General features: G+C 38.5%; 1 protein-coding gene and 1 long non-coding RNA gene across 3 annotated transcripts in view; both read left to right on the forward strand.

The window, feature by feature from the left end:
• Positions 1-12,975: 12,975 nt before the first annotated feature.
• On the forward strand, positions 12,976-14,060 carry LOC122998994. The gene is made up of 2 exons (XR_006407556.1): positions 12,976-13,196; positions 13,567-14,060. It is a non-coding gene; the product is annotated as an uncharacterized LOC122998994 (long non-coding RNA).
• Positions 14,061-14,874: 814 nt separating this feature from the next.
• Positions 14,875-19,464, forward strand: part of gabrr2a (gamma-aminobutyric acid type A receptor subunit rho2a) — a 66,771-nt gene continuing 62,181 nt past the window's right edge. Inside the window, exons 1-2 of one of the 2 annotated variants that reach the window (XM_044375631.1) lie at positions 14,875-15,178; positions 18,519-18,625. In XM_044375631.1, coding sequence (XP_044231566.1) covers positions 15,057-15,178; positions 18,519-18,625 — 229 coding nt within the window. In that variant the 5' untranslated portion in view covers positions 14,875-15,056. The remainder of the gene's footprint in view (positions 15,179-18,518; positions 18,626-19,464) is intronic. The other variant, XM_044375630.1, reaches the window with a different exon arrangement.

The following is a 19,464-nucleotide window of genomic DNA, read 5'->3' on the forward strand; positions in this document are numbered from 1 at the left end:
CTTAATCTATTCCAAGCAGATTCATTATCAGGGAGGCTGCTGGACTTCAACACACTGAAGGCAGTGGGTGTAAGCAACGTCAGAGATAATATCAAGAAATTCATCACACATCTGAGGAAGAATTTCTCTGCCAGATTTGATGACTTTGCCATTTCCAGGGATGTCACTGAATTTGTGCGTGACCCATTTACGATCAGCCCAGACACAGAATTTTCCACTAATGTGAAGAAGGTGATGCTGTTGGACGAAGCAGTGATTCAAAGTGAGCTAGTTGACATCCAGGCCTCCAGTGAAAAGATTGTTTGAAAAATTGTGCTGAAAGCTTGAGCACTTTTTGTGTGGCTTGTCCCCAAGACTATGGCACCATGAAGACCTTGACTCTGTATGTGCTTACCACGTTAATCTATACATGCAAATCTGCGTTCTCAAAGATGAACATAACAGTTTCAAGATGTATGAGAAGAACCGACTGTTAAACCAATCTTTGGAGGACTGCTTGGCAATAAGCCTAACAGCTGTCAAGCCTGATGTTAAGAAGTTGGTGTCAGAGGGGAAATGTAATTTCTCCCATTAACCAAATGTGAGTATTTCAGCCTTATTCTTTCATTCTTAAATGGCATGGTCTACTTAACGTTTTATGGTCTACTTAATGTTTTATTTGATGTACAGAGCAACATTTCTGGCAACTAAGGCCCATCTGTTTTAATTTTTTCCATTCAATTCAATTTTATTTGTATAGCACCAAATCATAACAAAAGCAATCTCAGGGCACTTTTCACATAGAGCAGGACTAGACCACACCTTTAGGCAATGTTAATTAAACCGATTTTCTTCTTTTGAGAAGTTTTGGTTGTTATTATGAATCACCATTATTGTGCATGTGAAAAAAAAGAAATGTTAAATAAGAGCATGTTAGAAATAAATAAATAAAATGAAATGTTAAATGAGAGCTATGAATTTGTCCCCATTCTTGCATGAAGATACGGAACAAGCCACATTCCATTCATAAAAGACAGGAATTTGTTTCAGATTCATCTATCCTAGGCTACTGCTATTCAGTGCACAACCAGCGAAGCCAGCACAGCTTTGTAAGTGAGGTAGGCCTGACTCCTGCATCAGGTTGTGTAGGCTACTCGCTAATAACAAGCTGACAGTTGGATTTTTAACAGATCTTTACCTGGGGGTTGAACACACATATTTGGGGTCAGTAAATCATTCCTAAAAAAATGATTTCCATCTCAATTGTTTTTGGGGTGCTTCAATATAGGAAGAAAGAAATGCTAGATATCCTAAATACTGGATGTATGCATGTTTTTCCTCCTCACATTTTACTGAATTTATTAATATTCTGCGGGCCAGATAGGAAGCTTTGGCGGGCTGCATGTGGCCCGTGGGTTGCCCGTTGATGATCACTGGTGTAAAGGAATACTAAGTTATCTGTGACTGTCATTGATATCTGCACATATTTGTCTGCAGCATCACAGCTACAGCAGATGTATACCTAAGGCAGGACACGCACTTTATTTTCCAAATTTTCATTGTCTTGATGCTGATCATTGTCTCCAAATCTGACACATTTGCTTGCTAATGTATATAAATTAAACATTAGCTGCATTTATAAAATAACACAATGTTACAAATGTTACGGAAGTTATACAGAGAAATAAGTAGTAAAGATTTTTTCAAGATTTTTTCATTATTAAAGGGGACCTATTATGCTCATTTGCAGCTCTATATTTTTATTTTTGGTCTCAACTACAGTAGCTTTGCACGATTCACAGTTCAAAAAATCCTTTTTTATCTTACACTGGCCCTTTATGCAGAAATAATGCAGGGAGGATTAGTACAAGCACAAGCAGCCACAGTGATGATCATTTTTGATGAAAAGCTGTAGCTGTAGCATACATCCAACAGGTAAACTGCTTCTTTTACTTGGCTGTGCTATATAATGGAGTCATGGCTCAGAGTGACTACCCCTAAAACAATGGAAAATAATAATGTTAGCTGCGCTGAGCAATGAACTAGCACACCATGCGTGGAGCAGATGACCATATAAAGAAATCCTTCACAAGCTGACCTCATCTCGGGCTGAAAGTAGAAAAAACTGTTGGAAAGCAAGTGTTCAGAGCAGTCTGAAGCTGGTGCTTTTTGTCCAGAGGGATTACTTCTATATATGTTTACCTTATGATTTGGCACTTTAGGTGTACATTGATACATAAATATGTTACACAGTGTACAGTAATGTGCAAAAGTTTTAGGCACTAAAAGTAAAGTGAGGATGCTTTCGAAATTAGTGCCATGAATAGTTTTTATTTATCAATTAACTTCATACAAAGTTGAGTAAACAGAAGAAACCTAAATGAATGAGATGCTCAGTTTCCCTGGGAATAATGTAATACTCGACAATTTTGATCAATGATTTAATGATTTAGATCCAATGCCAATGTTCTGTGCCAATGCAGGGAGTAGTGTCTCCTTTATATAGCGAAGCTGAGTAAAGGAAGAGTAAAGATGTGGAGGTGGAAGCCTCAATATACCCATCTACCAAGCCTACACCACTGCCAAGTATCATGAACAATAAACCAGACTCATTTTCATTCATTTTCATTTAGTGATAAGCTAGCTAATTAGTACAAAAGCATTAGAGATTCCACAGAATTCTCTAGTTTAGAGGTACTGGAATAATGATATGTGGCATCATTTGAATTTTTGGCTTTAGAACAAGGCCTCTCTGCCCTTTGTTCTTGACATGCAAATGCCAGGAGGGAGTGGATGGCCTTGAACTCTTTCAAGTGAGGAGGCCCGGAACAAAGTATTCAATTTTCATGGGCAAAGAAGCCTTACTATGTCAGGGGAACTTCTGGGGCCAGATGCATAAACGATGCCTACGCACAAAAACCATGCATATGCCATTTCCCACACATAAACTGGTCTTTATAAACACATTATGCGTGTGTGTGTATAAATATATATATATATATATATATATATATATATATATATATACACACATAGTTAATCTATACAATACAGCACACAGCAGTGTGTAATGAATCCATACACTGTGTTGTATGCATGTTAGTTAACTGCTTGTTAATCTAGCATACTGAGGAGACACTTATCCTGCATATTCAGAACTACAGAGCCAGAGTTTTCCATGAGTGCCGGCTGTTGGCTGGATGGCCGGACACTAAAACATTTCTAGCCGACTTCTGTCTTACTTTCTTACTTCTTTTTGATAGCGAGTTGCTTCTTGCCCTATTGATGTAAGGTTCCATACATCCAATTGAGGGCAGCCCATGTAGGCAGGACAGGTAATGAGACCACAAATTTACAGGGTTTGCCAACTTAAGTCCAATTGGTTTTCTGCTTCTTTCCAGCAAACAAAATAGATGCATGGCTTTTTGTTATGTGAGCTGCTTTTCATGCTGATTGTATCTCACTGATTTATTGATGTAGAGTGTTGTTTTAGAACTCGTTTGTCTTACCTGTCTTCTCTATATTGATTTTAATGTCAGTCATGCCACTGAAAGGTATAGTATGTAACTTTCCCGCATTATAATGTCTAAAAGCCCTATCTTATATATTTTCTTTAGTTGTGTACTTACATTATGCCAAATGTTTCCAACAATGTGAAAACAAAAAAATGTTTTTTTATTGGTTTTAATTACCAGGTCTGTTTGTTTTTGAGAGGAGGAGACCTCTGCAGATAAAAACCTTGTGAATAATGATCACTGAAGGAATCCTGACCTAAAGTTAAAACCGCAATGGTGGTGGCTAAACAATGAAGATGATCTCATCGTCCCAGGCTACTTCACCATCACGGTCATCAAACTCTGTCTTTTGTTATTGTTTTGATTGAGACCCCTGGCAGAAAATTGAAAAGAAAAAGGACAGATACTTTTTTGAAAAATGTATTTTCCATTTTATTGTATTTTTATGTTTATACAGCAGGCCATCATACTGTGAAATGTAAATACAAGTTAGCGGAATGTAAATGAAAAACAAGTTTGATTTAAACAAATTTGAACTAATATAAAAATTAAAAATCAGTCTATACTATTTGCCCTATTAATCCTATTAAAAGTAATAGAGACCTTTCATCTAGACAAAGCTGCTCAAAGAGCAGTGCAATAAATGTCTAAAAGTTTGTTACCATCTTTACTTTAAATTTAAAAAAAAAAAAAAAAAAATACAGCCTTAGTTGTTAAAAATGTGTGATAGACAACTTTAGCTCATGTTGTTGAGCAGGAGCAACAGCAGCAAAACCCCCCAAAACTCACAGTGCGGATGGTATCACGGTTTTGAATCACAGACTGGATCATTTTTTGGATCAGCAAAAAAAAAAAAAAGGAAATAAAATCTTCAAATATGTAAAATACTCAATAGTCAATTGTTAAAGTGCAATATCATATTATATACATTAAATATGATTGTAGTGAATGAAACAACAGCTTCCACATCGTCCACATCATCAAAACTTGATGATAACTTACAAACATGAACACACGTTGTGTCCTGCAGCTTGTTGAACGAGCCACTAAACAAACATTCACTGGGGAAAAGTGCACTGCTAACGTCAGTTAGCAGCTAGATAGCCAATAAGCAGCCCAGCTGCAAAACATTAAATAGCATGTAAACATACCTGCAGATGTCACTTTGCAGCTGTTAGATGCTGGTTTGGTCGTTGGCCTTTAAAATCCCTGTTAGCAACACGCTGTCTGTCCATGACTTGTACTTACAGCAGTTTGTTTACTTTGTCTTCAATGAGACATTATATTCTGCTGTTAATCTGTGGTTCACATGCGTGTCGAACCGTGGGGGCGATCCATACGGAACACGAATCAACTAAGTTCTCTTACACCTCAAATAAATATCCATGGTGCCCAGAGGAAGAATCCTAATGACTTTGGTGATCCTCTTACTTTTCCTCTGGTAGCACAGGCAGGTTTTCACAAGACTTTTCTTTTAGTGTCACCATGAGGCTCACATTTGTGGTTTTGAGTGAGATGTCTTGGCAATTATTTGATGGATTGCCCTGAAATTGTAAAAACTTCTAACAACCGCCTTGTCATCTAGCCATCATCATGTCAGAACCATAATTTGTCCAATACTTTGGTTTATAACCAAATACCAAAAGCAGCAGCCTCAGCTGTACTTTGTTTAAAGCTACTGTGAGTTGCAAATGTTAAATTGTTAACTTACAAACTAACATGGTAAACATTATACCTGCTTAACATCAGCATGTTAGCATTGTCATTGTCAGTGTTTTCATGCTTAAATAAGCATTTAGCTAAAAATTTCAAACTTCTCTATGTGTGAGTCTTGTTTCGTCAGTCCTTCAGAAAATCTGGATTGTGATATGACCATCTAATACTACATGTTCATAAAAATTTAAAAAAAAAATGTTTTTTTAACACATACAGGAGAGTCAAACACTCATGGAAGGTGTAGCCTCAATGCATACAGAGTCTCATGTGAATCAGATTATACCGTAAGGAGCAACATGTGCAGCGCTCCTTGCACAGAGCTTTTGTTCAGCTCCACAGTAACCCATGACAAAACCTTTTAACACAGACAGAGACAGAGAATAGCTGGGGTGGGCATTGGGAGCTTTGCAGCTAAATTAACCAGAAGGGTTCATCCCATTTTAATATGGAGATGCCAGACCAAAGTTTTTTATTTAATTCATGCCATCCCATGGCGGTGTTGGTGACAAGCCAGATCATGCAGTGGCTGATTGAAGGGGAGTCGTGCCTGGCAGTTGGGAGTGAAGTCCAGGATAAGCTGCATTTCTTGGAGGCAGCACAGTGGGTGCTGAGTGAGTGGGTGATGAAGTGAATTGGATGTTGAGTCAGTGATTGCTAGGTGAGTCATCTACATTGGGAAGCATCTGTATCCAGTGTTGCAGGTGGAGCTTCTGCTGCGATGTAGCATGAATGTGTGTGTGTGTATGTGCTGTACAGGCAATATCAGAAATAGGTAAATGGTTAAATGTGTGATAAATAAATGGGAAAATAAAGTAAATTACATATAGCTCAAATACTACAGTCAATTCTAAATATTTGCACTTATTGTTTCATTTATTTAAGAATCAAATAAGGTTTTCAATGTGAATGTCCATCATAAAGATAAAGGGATTATTGCTACCAACACATGATCAGTGGAAGAATCACTTTGTGTTGGTTTCATCCATCATTTTTCTGTGGGGAGAGCAAATACCTCGGTCAACGTTCACCAACACCACTTAGAGAGATTATAGAGAGAGAGAGTCTTTGCATTTCCATTGATGTGATATCAAGTCAAGTCAAAAGATATGTCTGGTATTATTCTATATTTTTACTAATGTCAGCTTAATCCCATGAAAAGGCCAAAACCACTCATATGTTAGTCCACCTCTCAATACTTTCTGACTTCACTACCCTGTCTCTGCCACTCATCTCTAAGGGTTTAGGTACACACACACACAATACATGTTAGTAGAATCAATTCATTAATGGTTTTGGTTTTTGGGATTTGTTGATTATAGAAAATATTTAGAATATCACCAGATTTATCTTTTAAATGTGAATCTTTAGCATGAATGAAACAGTATAATTTATATACATTAGGTGATCATGTTTTAGCATTTAGCGGAGCTCTCAGCAGAGTGTGGAGCTCAGATCGTTTGTGTTGGTAGTAGGGGTGTAATGCAGAGCTACTTTCTGTATTTGGGAGTGGCCATGGCTTGCATCAGAGGTTGTTATAAACTGTCTATTCTGTTTTGTTTTCTGTAGTATTTTTGACATATGATTTGCATGTTTTGTAAGTCTAAACTCAGTCTAAATAAATGCTGTGTAAATGTTAATGGTTCCAGAGGAAATTAATAGTAAAATTATAATGGCAGATTAGTGGAAAAATAAAAGGCAGAAATGCATGATTTTTTGTTTGGATGTGGAAGAACTGGATGTCATGTATATAATGGGAAGAAGCCCAGATGAATGTTAAGTGAAAAAACAGAGAAAGCTGCTGACAACATTGTGACAATCTCCTTTGGGCTATTGGTGTGCAACTTTTGAGACAGTCCCTAAATAGTAGCTTTATGTGTCAACTTTATATTAAACTGTCATATGTGGTTTTGACATACATTCTGTTTGAGGACATATGCATATGTCCTCAAACAGAAAGTGCCAGAAGGTGAGATAATAGACACTTTCATCATTTCAGACTTCTTAAAAAAAAGATGATAGTTGTTGTGGGATGATACTATTCAAATCAGTCTTCAAATAAACAACAAGAAGAAAAGTTTAATTTTATATTCTATTGATTTTTGGGACAAATTAACCAAAAATGAACTGAAAACAGTACAGTGGGGGGTAGAGCCATGCATAGAGTAGACAGGTCATTTGAGTCATCAGGTGGGTATAGTTGCGTCCACGACACCTCAAGTAGGCTCAGTAGTGAACTCCAGCATCCTGGAAGCAGCTTCCTACACACCCACTCTCAGCATGTTGAACAGCGTTGTGTCACTGCTACTTTTTCAACAATATTACTTCAAAATCCTTATTTCACCAAACATGCTGGCTTCAGATATTTGCAGTGCTGAAGCTGCATTACTGTTACATTAAAAATACACAGTATGGGTCATAGTGGCTGCCAAAGAACATTACCAACTTCAACAAACTAAATCCCAAATCCAACAAGGTTTAAACACCTACACTTTGATATTTAGGGGAGACCGGGGCCTCTTGTCACACTTTCACACTCTTTTATATATCTTGGGATCAATACATCATAATGTTAAAAATTGGCATACCGAAAGTCTCATGCATGTATTTTGTATTAATTTCATTTTCCTAACTTATTTCAGGGCAGAGTTATAGGTGTTTAAATAGTGAGTGTGCACATGTGACATGTAGATGGGCCAAATCCACAAAACGATTGCACGGCTTTTGCGGCTGCTAAACCTGTACAAATGGGACAAAAAGATAGTATGTAATTCACAAAACACCTGCTAAGGGTGCATTGTGAACAACCTTTCTGAGTACTTTTGTAATTGTCGTCAGTGTCTTGGAGCTTTCTGCTATACCAAAAGTGATCATGGCAAGTTGCTTCAACTGCAAACTTAAAGAAAAGAAAAGTCATTATGAAACCTTGTTGGAGTCACTTGAATTTGTACTGTTGTTGCAATGAAGGCACGGCCTGCATAATGCTTGTCACTGAATTGGACTGACATGAAACTAAAAGCAAACAGTACTATGCAAAACAAAACTAATTAGTCACCTCACTATTTTCATTCCAATACTATACTATGACATTAACGTATAAGCTTTATTTTTCTGCCACTGTTTTGGCACATCAACAACAAGACAGCAAAATGTGGTGGCCACTGCTGGAAGTGTCACAATAGAACAAAAAAAACAAACAAATAAGCCAACAAACAAACAAAGCCCAGCAATAATTCTGAAGTGGATTCTGTTTATTGCAGTAGCCATCACAGTCCCTTAAAAAGAAATTACAAAGCAGAACTGAGTAATGACAATAAATTATTGCTGTTTCAAAGAGTGGAAGTAAAAGAATGGAACCAATAGCTCAATCCTATCCAGAGATATTTGATAAAACTACTGCATGGCCATGAATAAGAAAGAAACACAAGTAGATGTGAACTAGGATTCACAGTGGCTTTGTTTAAACAATATCAAATGATTTCATCTCAGCTCAATCTTTTCTCTTTAGTTAAAGCTCCCGTAAGACTGCATGTCAGCACAAACCCCTCCGGGCAGAGAAGCAGGAAAATTCAGCCTACCTTTCCTTTTACTTGTTTTGTTTGCTGTTATGTGTTGTTCATTGTTCAAAACACCTACATACAATCGAAACACAACTTCTAAGTAACATATGACAACAACATATGAACAAATATTTACAATACCTTTGTGGCAAGTTAGCTCAAATGAAGCCAAGGGGCTCAATACTACTACAAGATAGATGTCTGTTATTTGATTTGATTTATCTGGTATTCTGTTTCTTACACATACATGTCAAGAATTAAATTTGAAAATTAAATAACTTGGTTATACAACAAAAAGCAAGAACTTTAGTAGACATGAATAGAACATCTGGCCTGCATCATTGTATCTGTTCATTTGTACTCTAGTTATTGCCTTTACTCTTGTGAAAATGTGTTCACTTATTGCTTATCTGTGACAATGAGAGCTTATGAAGAGCCGTCTCATCAATGCCTGATTTGGAATGTTAAAACAATTGTGTTTACTATGTCTCAATAATATTTAATATTTCATATGATATGGCCATAAAATGTCCCTTGGTTGATCATTAGGATATATAGTGTTTAGCCAATTCAGTGTGAGGTGGATGAATATAAAATACTGAAAGATTCTGGCTAACACAACTTGTTAGCCCATGAAGAAGGCATCTTGCTGAAACGTCTGTCTTATCAGTCCTTTAACACTAGAATGAATGATTATCATGATTACATATCTGTGTGCAGTCCCTGTTCTACATTCTGTGCAAGTGCAAGTGTTCTGAAGCCTGAAGCACCAGACTATACAGTTCTTGACTGAGGCTAGCATCAGGACCATTCCTGTTTGTATGAGGTGCAAGAACTTATCCATTATTTTAGATGTTATTTTATAGAACATACCATGCACAGACCATTAGCTCTGCTTCTAAGAAATTAGAGGTGTGTGAGATGTAGTAAATGGTAAATGGACTACATTTATATAGCACTTTTCTACCAACCACTCAAAGTGCTTTACAACACATGCCAACATTTACCCATTCACACACTGATAGCAGTGGCTGCCATGCAAGGTGCCAACTTGCTCATCAAGAGCAATATAGCGCTTTTTATCCAAAGAGCTTTACAGTGTTTCTAATGCTCATTCACCCATTCACACACACACACACACACACACTGATACACCAATGACGCAGACATTCAGTTCAGTATCTTGCGCAAGGACACATCGACATGTGAACTGGAGGAGCCATGGATCGAACCACCAACCGTCTGATTAGTGCTCTATCTCCTGAACCACAGCAAAGGATACTACTATATACAAGGATATACTGTATACTACTGTATAAGGATACTACTAACTACACATGTATAACTCACACTGCTAAATCTTTTATTTAAGGAAGAAATTGTTTGACTTATTTAATGATGAGACTTGGTGAATATTGAGTCATTGCACACAGACAGTAGTCAACTTTTGTGATGCTCACAGATCTGATGAAAAAGAAGGCAAAATGCTGAAAAATATCATATATAAAAATATCAAACATCAAAATATATGGGGTAAGTTAGCTAGAACATATTGTTGTGATTGTCCAAATGTTTTTATACAGTAATACTAATATCAGACTTCTGGCTCCTTAATAAAACAAATATAATATATCAGTGAAAAGTGAACCAGGTCCAATGATCTACTCCAATGTTACTATGTTGCTGCTATGTTGTATGCCTTGATAGCTACTAACTTTTCTTAAATAACAAAAGATAATATAACTAGCTAGTTAGAGCCGAGTTTCTGCTTACCACCATAACCCATCGTTGCTATCACATTTACCAGATACATGCTTCCATGGCATTTTGCACACTTCATCCTTCTCCTCAGGATACCCCATTTCTTTGTTTGTCTTAGTATCAGAGCACCTAATATTTTTTAGAAGTCCTTGTAATATTCGTGTTATTGCATCAGTAACTGTCTGGTTTCTAACCCAACAGCCTGTCTCTGATCTGGACCTTCTTCAATATCGTGCCACTTTAAATTTGGGCAGCTAGTCATCTCTGTAATGTTACGCCTTCATTCTCACTGGACACATCTGCATCTCGTTCTAGCTACGATGTGGTTTCGCTCCGTCCTCCATACAGCATCAGATGAACCTCTTGTCATCCATGGTGACAAATATCCACGGCTTCTGTCAAAAATAGGATAGGTGTATATGTTTAGGGGAACGGAGGAGAGAGCCATTTCTGAAACACACTGTGGTACGTCTGGTGGGATCACAAGTTTTGACTAGAGTGGCTGCAATCAGCTCTGGCAGCTGGGTCGCAGTCGGAATGTAATGCAGATGCACCTGGTGGGATCAAGGCATTAGTTTGACTTACAGGATGTAGACTGTGGGTATAAGCCTGCCACTGGTCAGCTATTTCAGTCGTAATTCTCCTCCCCTTCCGCTATCTGTGTGCTACCGTTTCAAAAATCCACATTGCTATGTGACACAACAACCTCTGAGCTAGCAACCTACACAAGTTCAGTGAGCTCCTCCAGACCTAAGGTATAGGCAGGCTTCACCTCTAAGGCACCGATGATCAAGTTATGTTTGTCTTTTTTATTAGTAAAAGTTTTATCACATAGTTGACATACAGTATGTCTTTTACTGTTTTATGTGGCATTTTCTGTTCTATTTTATGTATATCTATTTTAATGCCATGCCAGGGCTCGCTTCCCACACGCAAATGTTCCTCCAAAACAAGTCCCCCCCCACCACCACTTCGCAAGGGCATTGTTGCTGCATACTTGGCTTAGCGCCACCCAAGACAGCTGTGATTGGTTTAAAGAAATACAAACAAGCTAGAGCGTTTTTTTCTTCTACAGCAGAATGATGGGTTCAGCCAGACCTTTCTCCAGCGCTGGCACAGCACTAAAACAAAGTGTGGAGACTGGCTATGGCAGACTACTGGAATGTAATGTTAGTGTCATTTAATACCCTGTGCATTGTTATTTACATTTTTTTACCTCATTAAAATCAAACAAATTCAGCATGTGTACCCGTGTGCCAGATGTAGACAAATCAAACCCACCCAAGTAAATGTACACCTACTTGACTGTCCAACAACAGAGAGCAAAATTCTCCTAAGACTTACACATGTGCAAAAGGAAACAGAAGAAGAGTATCAACGAAACAAAATACCCACAAAGTTAACTATTTGAGGTAAGCAAAACATGTCATTTGGATTTTCTTTGGGAACATAACATTAACATCAATCAGCCACTACTAACCACTTTGGCAGCAGATTACTAACCTGAGCTCAAAAATTTTATTTATGAAGAAGTCATTTGGCCGATTGTTGCATATCCACAAGCCATCGTATATTTGATCGGAATAGTTTGGGTCAGCTCTAGTTATTATGTTACTAGTTTAGTCCAGGTAAGACATAAATACAATAGATAGAATTACAATCAGTTTTTTGTATTACACTTAACCTTATTACCTTATTACCTTATTACACTTTGTATTACCTGTTACTGCACAGCACCGTATACAGCAAGGGACATTCTCAGGACGGTGGATTAAAAAAGACCAAAAAAAAAAAGAAACAAAAAACAAACTAAAAGAATAAACCAAGATGGATCAACAGAAGATTGAACACCATGAGGACTGCTTTAAAAACATGGAGGAGGTCAACAGGAAGCTGAAAAACAACAAAAAAGGACTCACTACCTTCCCAAATTAAAGGAGCCTGCATTTATTGGCAAATCATGTACAATGCCAATATAATTAATGTTCTTCATACAGTACTATATGTTCAAGGAAGTCGTGGAGGAGAGAGCATAATAGGCTGGGTTTTCAAGAGCAGAGTGGATAGATATAAGAGCTAATCTTCATTGCGTTGTTTAAACACACCTGGGATGTCCACTTGATTGGACATATGTTTCTACAATGCACAGAGCTGTGATAGTGCCACTATCGACTTTTCCTCCTTTTTCCTCCTCTGCCTGACTGGGTACCTTTCCGTCCTGTTGGAGAGGCAGGCATTCATCATAGCATGCAGTGCAACAGTTTAGCTAGGTTCAACTTTGGGAGCAAGTTCACCAAGGGGCGTGCTTTACTAGGCACAGTGACAAGCCGTCATTGTGGCGCCATTGGAAATAATGGAGTTAAGGGCACAGAGATGGAGTCAAGACCACCTCTCACCAAGATGACGGAAAAGTAATTTTAACAAGATTTAAGTTGTCAGTCCCTTTAAGTGGCTTTCAGATAGAATGTGGTATCTCCACCTCTGCACCCTGAAACCCATTATTTCCACTGCATGCGCTAACACACTCTCCTCAAGTTATGCTGTGCTCACCTCTGGTTATATTAGATATATTAAGCCTCTGAAGCAGATAAGAAATTCCACTTACAGTACTGGTTGACTGTGCATCCTCCACTCAGGCCGGTCATGTTAGATGTAACCTCTGAGGCAGGTAAGATTGAAAGATTGTTTTTATTGTACTGCACCTTGTAACTCCTTGTAATGTTTCAAAAGACGCTTTATAAATAAAATTGACTTACTTAATTATTTACTAAGAAAGGACACTACTTACCCTGCTGGTTCACTGTGCATCCTTCTTCCAGGCTGGTAATGGCAGATATTGATAGCCTCAGAGGCAGATAGGAAAGGAGCTAAATCTAATATAACCAGCCTGGAAGGAGGATGCACAGTGAACCAGCAGGGTAAGTAGAATCCTGTCTTGTCTGCTAGTACTACCTATAAGGTGCCAAATCAACAATGCATGCCTGAAATTTAGATGCTGAAAAAGTTTATCTTTGTCTTTGTTCATTTTTTGTTAACAGATGAAGTATTCTGCTGCTATGGGAATGCCCTGAGGAGATTCACCAAGTCTGGATCCACGAACAAGGTCTTTACCAAGATCAAGATTGACTGAAACACAATTGCAAGAACAGCTGTAATTGCTGAGCTAGCGATCAAATATCCGGACACCATCAAGGAGCTGCTACCTGGAGACGAAGATAACGAGAAGATCTCCCAGTTCACAGAGCTATGGAGGAAGGCTGTAACAAATGAGATGGCTGAAATGATCACAGTAAGGAAAAAAAGTGGAAAATTCCTCCTGATAATGTAAAGTACACTTAAGAACATTTGGAAGGACATTGGGTTTTTTTCAATTTAAAGAACAAGTAATCCTGTTTTGTTTTTCCCAAAGTACAAAATGTACGTGCTGAGATATGTCAGAATCCTCTGAGGAGGAACAAGTAATCCAAGTCAACAGGTTTATTTCCAAAGTGTATTATTGTGTAAGTACAATTAAAGAAAAACCATCTCTTGACTCTTCCTTTTGTTAAGGTATTTAAAACATTTGACAGTGTAATAACGTTTAATGACATCTTAATGAAAAGTACCACTGTTGTTGAGGTAAAGGAAAATATTCATGACACAATATAATGATCTTATGACAGCCAATGTCCAAACAACATGACAGTTTAATGTAATTGCATTAAAATTTGCATTGAAAATGACATGATTGACAGATTGACACTCAATGACAGCAGTCATAAACATTCATAAAGATTCCTTCATGTTCATGACAGCTGTCACGTCAGTCTTATGCGTGCGCCTTCAAATAAAGTGTTACCAAATATTGAATATAGATGGAATGACTGGATGATACACAGAATTTACAACCACAAACTGACACTTTACATTTCATTTTGTACAAAATTGCGTGTGTATTTTGACATTAGAGGGGGAGAAGGGGGGGGGGGGGTTGGTTCTGCCCACTGCCCAGAAATGCTGGGCCCGGCCCTGCACTAAGTGAAAATAGGGGTTGCATTTAAACTGCTCCACCATGTTCCCTGAGTTGAATGAAACGTGATTCCTGAGATGAGGTTTTTATTGACAACAGGGAGGAATAATCTGTCTCTCTTGTTGTGTCATACTAGGCTGCAAATAATCCCTGTGTGGTTTTTTTCCCTCCCTCGGTGCATGTAGGCTACAGATGTTCATCCTCTCTCTCTCTCTCTCTCTCCCTCTCTCTCTCTCTCTCTTCTCTGCCCCTCTCTCTCTCTCTCTCTCTCTCTCTCTCTCTCTCTCTCTCTCTCCCTCGTGGGGATAAACGCAGACAGTGTATAGGCTCTCACACACACACTCACACACACACACACACGTTCCTCTCCTGCAGCCTCGCGCGGCAGAAAGTCTGATGCCATGACCGAGGACGCGTCCATCCTCTGCTGAGAACCATGCGCTACCGGCTGAGCCCTGCTGGAATGAACCGACTGAAGGGGGCTTTCAAGGGACTCACCTGTGGATTTGCGCCGTGAAGATGCCTTATCTGACCAAACCTCTGATTTTACTTCTATGCCTGGTCGTTACCGGGGAATGCCGTAAACACGGCCACCGGGTGCGGAGATGGACCGGTACAGTGGAGACCCAAAAGCATGGCACGTAAGTGGACGATCCAGGGGAAATAAACTCAGGATAAACACGTGCAAATTCGGAGAGAAGCGTAGAAATCTAATAGCTAACTGCTCAAAATACTTTTATTAAATTGTCATCATTAATCAGTTTGACAGGTTTTATCAGGCTACAGTTTGTAGTGTTGCTTATTGTGGACATTCTTGAACTGCTTTCTATGAAGCGATGGCAGTAAGTGATGAGTTAACACTCAGGAGCTCAGGGGTCAGTTGTAAAATTATTATTATATAACATTTTGCCTAATTAAAATGATTAAACAAAAAAAAAAAAAAACACAGCTGTGTGCAAATAGTTGTATATAATACTAGTTATGTAGCCAGTTTGGTGAAATAGCTGTTTCATCAGGACGATGTAATAATGTGATAAGTTTGACCTCAGGAAAAAAAAAAAGATTTCATTTTATTGATTTTTCTCAGTATTACTGTAACATTTATTTACTTTTGCCGACTGGTTTGGTGAAAAGCAACAGTTCAGATCTGTACTTTCTCCATTGTGCACTGCATAAATGAGGTGTGGTCAGAGGGGATCTCCTTTGATTCAGTGCAGAATAATTCCTTGTTGACACTGAAGAACAAGATTATTAACAAAATGTGCTAGAAATCCTTAAACTGTTGAAATAATGGATGAGTTGTAACGGCCAATATTTCATGGGCTGTCATTGAAACAGTAAATGAGATGTAGTTATACGGTGACTTCATCCTGAGAGCAGTGCAAAGTGCTCTCCCAAATATTCACCTACACACACTCTTCCAGTGATGGTGCTGGAGCTGCCTGCAGTGCTGTACACTGACCTGCTCACCGGGAGCAGTTTGGAGCTCAGTGTCTTCCTCAAGAACACTTTGATGAAATGTTCAAGAAATGTCAGAAAAAAGACAAATCCCTGAAACAACCAGCATTTACATTTACCACACAAAGATCTTTAGTGATTGTGTGAATTATGACATGTGTCTGTCAGGAGCAAAGGATGAAGTAAGATGACATTGCTATAGTACCCCCAAAAAAGCTGGGGGTGGATGGATAGGATTGTCAGAACTGTTGTCCTCGCTCTTACCAGCAATCAGCGTCAGTTTCTTATAACCATGACCATGATTGTTCCCTACAACCCGAACCAAGTGGTTCTTTATACTGATCATTTGTCTTGTATGTCATATAACTGATAAGGTCATCACATCACAAAACCCTCATATCAGTAGTTTTGGAAGGTAAATGAAATAACCAACAACCTATTTTGTCATTTATTTTGTTGAACTGACAATCACAGAGTCAGTTATCTCAGCAACTGCCTTACAGCAACATATACTGTAGTTTATGGTCAAGTGACAAAGACCTCTAGTGGTCATATGAGATAGAGCCACAGTCTGCAGGGAGGGTCAGGGTGGAAAAAAAAGTCTTCTTTCTTTCTTTTAAACACTATTGTTCCGTCCTCACAGTGGTGCTGGTATAGTCGACATAGGCTGCACCAAAGAGTTCGAGGCGCAGAGAGGATAAAATAATACTTGGTGCTTGTGAAAGGCCAGTAAGTAGAACATTTCATCATTAAGCAGAAGCCTGCCACACACAAACCATCATCATTCACTTCGCTCTGCAGTTTCTCATTTACTGCAGACGGAAATGTCCATCAAAATACAACTATGGCGGCAGAGTATATTAACAGCTGAGTCTTATCAATAATGCCGTTGTAATGTGGAGTTTTGCAGAAATGTCAAAACTCTGTTTGGTGAGTGAGTGAGGTGCCTTCAGCTTGTATAGTCTCCTTCTACCTGCAGCCGTCACACAGCAGCAGCAACAGTGTGAGCATGACCAAGCTGACAGAAGCCCTGTGCACATTTTATGCACGTGGCACAGCAGCAGTAAGTTCATTAATGATTAAAATGTCCCGAAACAGCGACAGGATTGGTCAGGATCTAAAAGTAACTGACCTTATCTGCTTCTACACATCAGACTGGTCAGATATTTTACACACAGATTCAAGCTTAACATTGACATTTTTTTTGGAATATAGCAGCTGCTCTGAATCAGTTTCTTCTTTTCAGGAATAGTCCAGCCTCATTTCTTTTGTCCTTCGATTTATTTCTGTCCAAGGAGATGATTACAGGAAGTTTTCTGTTTACTAAACTCTAATCATTAAAGTATAACAACAAAATAAGACAACAGATATTTATGTCAATAATTTAGTATTGTGTTTGGGACTTGACGAGGCTTCATGGAGGTGATGTTTAACACCGCAGCCTCTCTCTTTCTAGTCAATCCAAAGAGTCGGTTCACCCAAATGACTAAAACCAAACATATTTCCTCCCTCCCTCTTGTCTCATTTCAGTTTATTTGTCCAGTTTTCCTGGTACCTGTTCAGGTATTTTGGACAACGCAGTATCTCATTCACTCTGTACATTAAGCTGCAGAATGCACCAGATGTTTGTGTGTTTTACGTCCAAGCACGGCCTGACCTCTGACAGAGCACAATGACAGCTGACAGCAGTGATGAAATTGTTATCTATTTTGAATAATTGTCATGCAAAGCACAAACTGCAATCCAGAATGTATGTCAGATGAAAGAAGGAAGATAATGGAAATCAAAACCACACAAGCAGAGCATGCAACTGTGATTCATTCAAACTTCCAACTGGAGGAACCCTAACTCAGTGTTTCTCACTATTTAAGGACTTATGTTTAAAAGTGTCCTCTCAAAAGTGGGGTATAACAGGGTCTGAGGCGGGAAAAGTGCTGAAAGTCTAAATGGGCACGGGGCAGGAGGGCAATACATTTATCTCTTCTTTTTTGCTCACTGGTTGACATGCTGAATATCTGTCTGGTATAGTTTTGCCAAGGCCTTGCTGTGTTGACTCCATCTGTCCACAGAGGTGATTTAACACAGCATGTGGTCTAAACAGTCTAACCACTATCACGGTCCTCACACACTATACCACTGAAAATTATCACAGCATGACATTCTATTCAACCACGGACACAAATAGAATTTTAGGAGTGGCACGTCTGCAGAAAGATTCAAGCTAGGTCTCAGATTTTCTAAAATAAATGTGCATGTCATTTTAGATTAGTTTCTGTGTGACATTCTATGTGTGATCGTCTGAAGTTTGGAATGCAGATATGAGAAAAGAGACTTTCATCTCACACGCTTTAGAAAATTGAAAGTGAGAAAAAAAGAAACAGGTTGTACATAAATGATCTATTCATGCGGTTCTTGTTCTCAGTTGTCACAGCAGATTTAATCAGAATTTTCCAGTCTTTGCTTTTTATTTCTTCAAAGCCCAGTCTTTACTACCCTCTGACAGTGAATGTCTTCTTCTTCTAGCTCCCTGGCAAAGAAGCCTCCAGATGTGACCAAGTCTCGCAAAATGAAGACAGAGCATCTACTCAAAGTAGATGATCATGACTTCACCATGAGGCCGGCGTTCGGAGGTAGGTGTCCAGTGCTTTCTCATTGTTTTTGTGGACATGTATATGAAATCTGAGAACATAAATAGGCCCCAATGACTTTTTTTGTCCATTATTTTCACAAAAATAAATACTCAAATAGTACAAACTCAGATATTTAACATAATTGCATTGCTCAGTTATGTAAAATGCAAGTGTTTTTCACATTCTTGCAAAGACACTCAAGAGATAGACAAATAAATAATAAATAAATAGATCAATTGGCCTTTGATATATCAGCTAATATTAGCATATTGCACTTAAATCGGGGCTTATATCAGCCAACAGGAGACGTCATTATAGAGACACTCAAGATATATTTGAAATAATTTCAAAACAGTATCTCCATTGCAGAGTTTGTCCACCAGAGAGCACTGACAAGTTTATTCTTTTTCACTGTAAAATGCCCCCCCCATATCTACATCATATTTATTTAAGCTAATGCAAGGGAACCTCATCAAAATGTCTGTAGTGAAAGTCAAAGGATCACCAAAGTCATTAAGATTCATAGTCTAGGAGACATGAATGTCTGTACAAAATTACATGTCCATCCATCCCATAATTGTCGAGATATTTCAGGACCAAAGTGGCAAACTGTTTGACCGACCAACCAACAATGCCATACCTGGAGCTACACTGCTAGCCTAGCTAAAAATGAATATCACCCAATATACTGTTATCAGATTTTTGTAATTCTCAAATTTCACTATTGGCATTGGCTTTAACCCAGCGTCATCAGGCTTTAATAGACTCCATAAGCTTTATTAATATATATTTGTTTGAGAAGCTGAGACTTAAAGAGGTGCTGTAGGGATTAAATGTTG

Source organism: Thunnus albacares, chromosome 15 (genome assembly GCF_914725855.1).
Source record: "Thunnus albacares chromosome 15, fThuAlb1.1, whole genome shotgun sequence".
In the NCBI taxonomy this organism is placed as follows: domain Eukaryota; kingdom Metazoa; phylum Chordata; class Actinopteri; order Scombriformes; family Scombridae; genus Thunnus; species Thunnus albacares.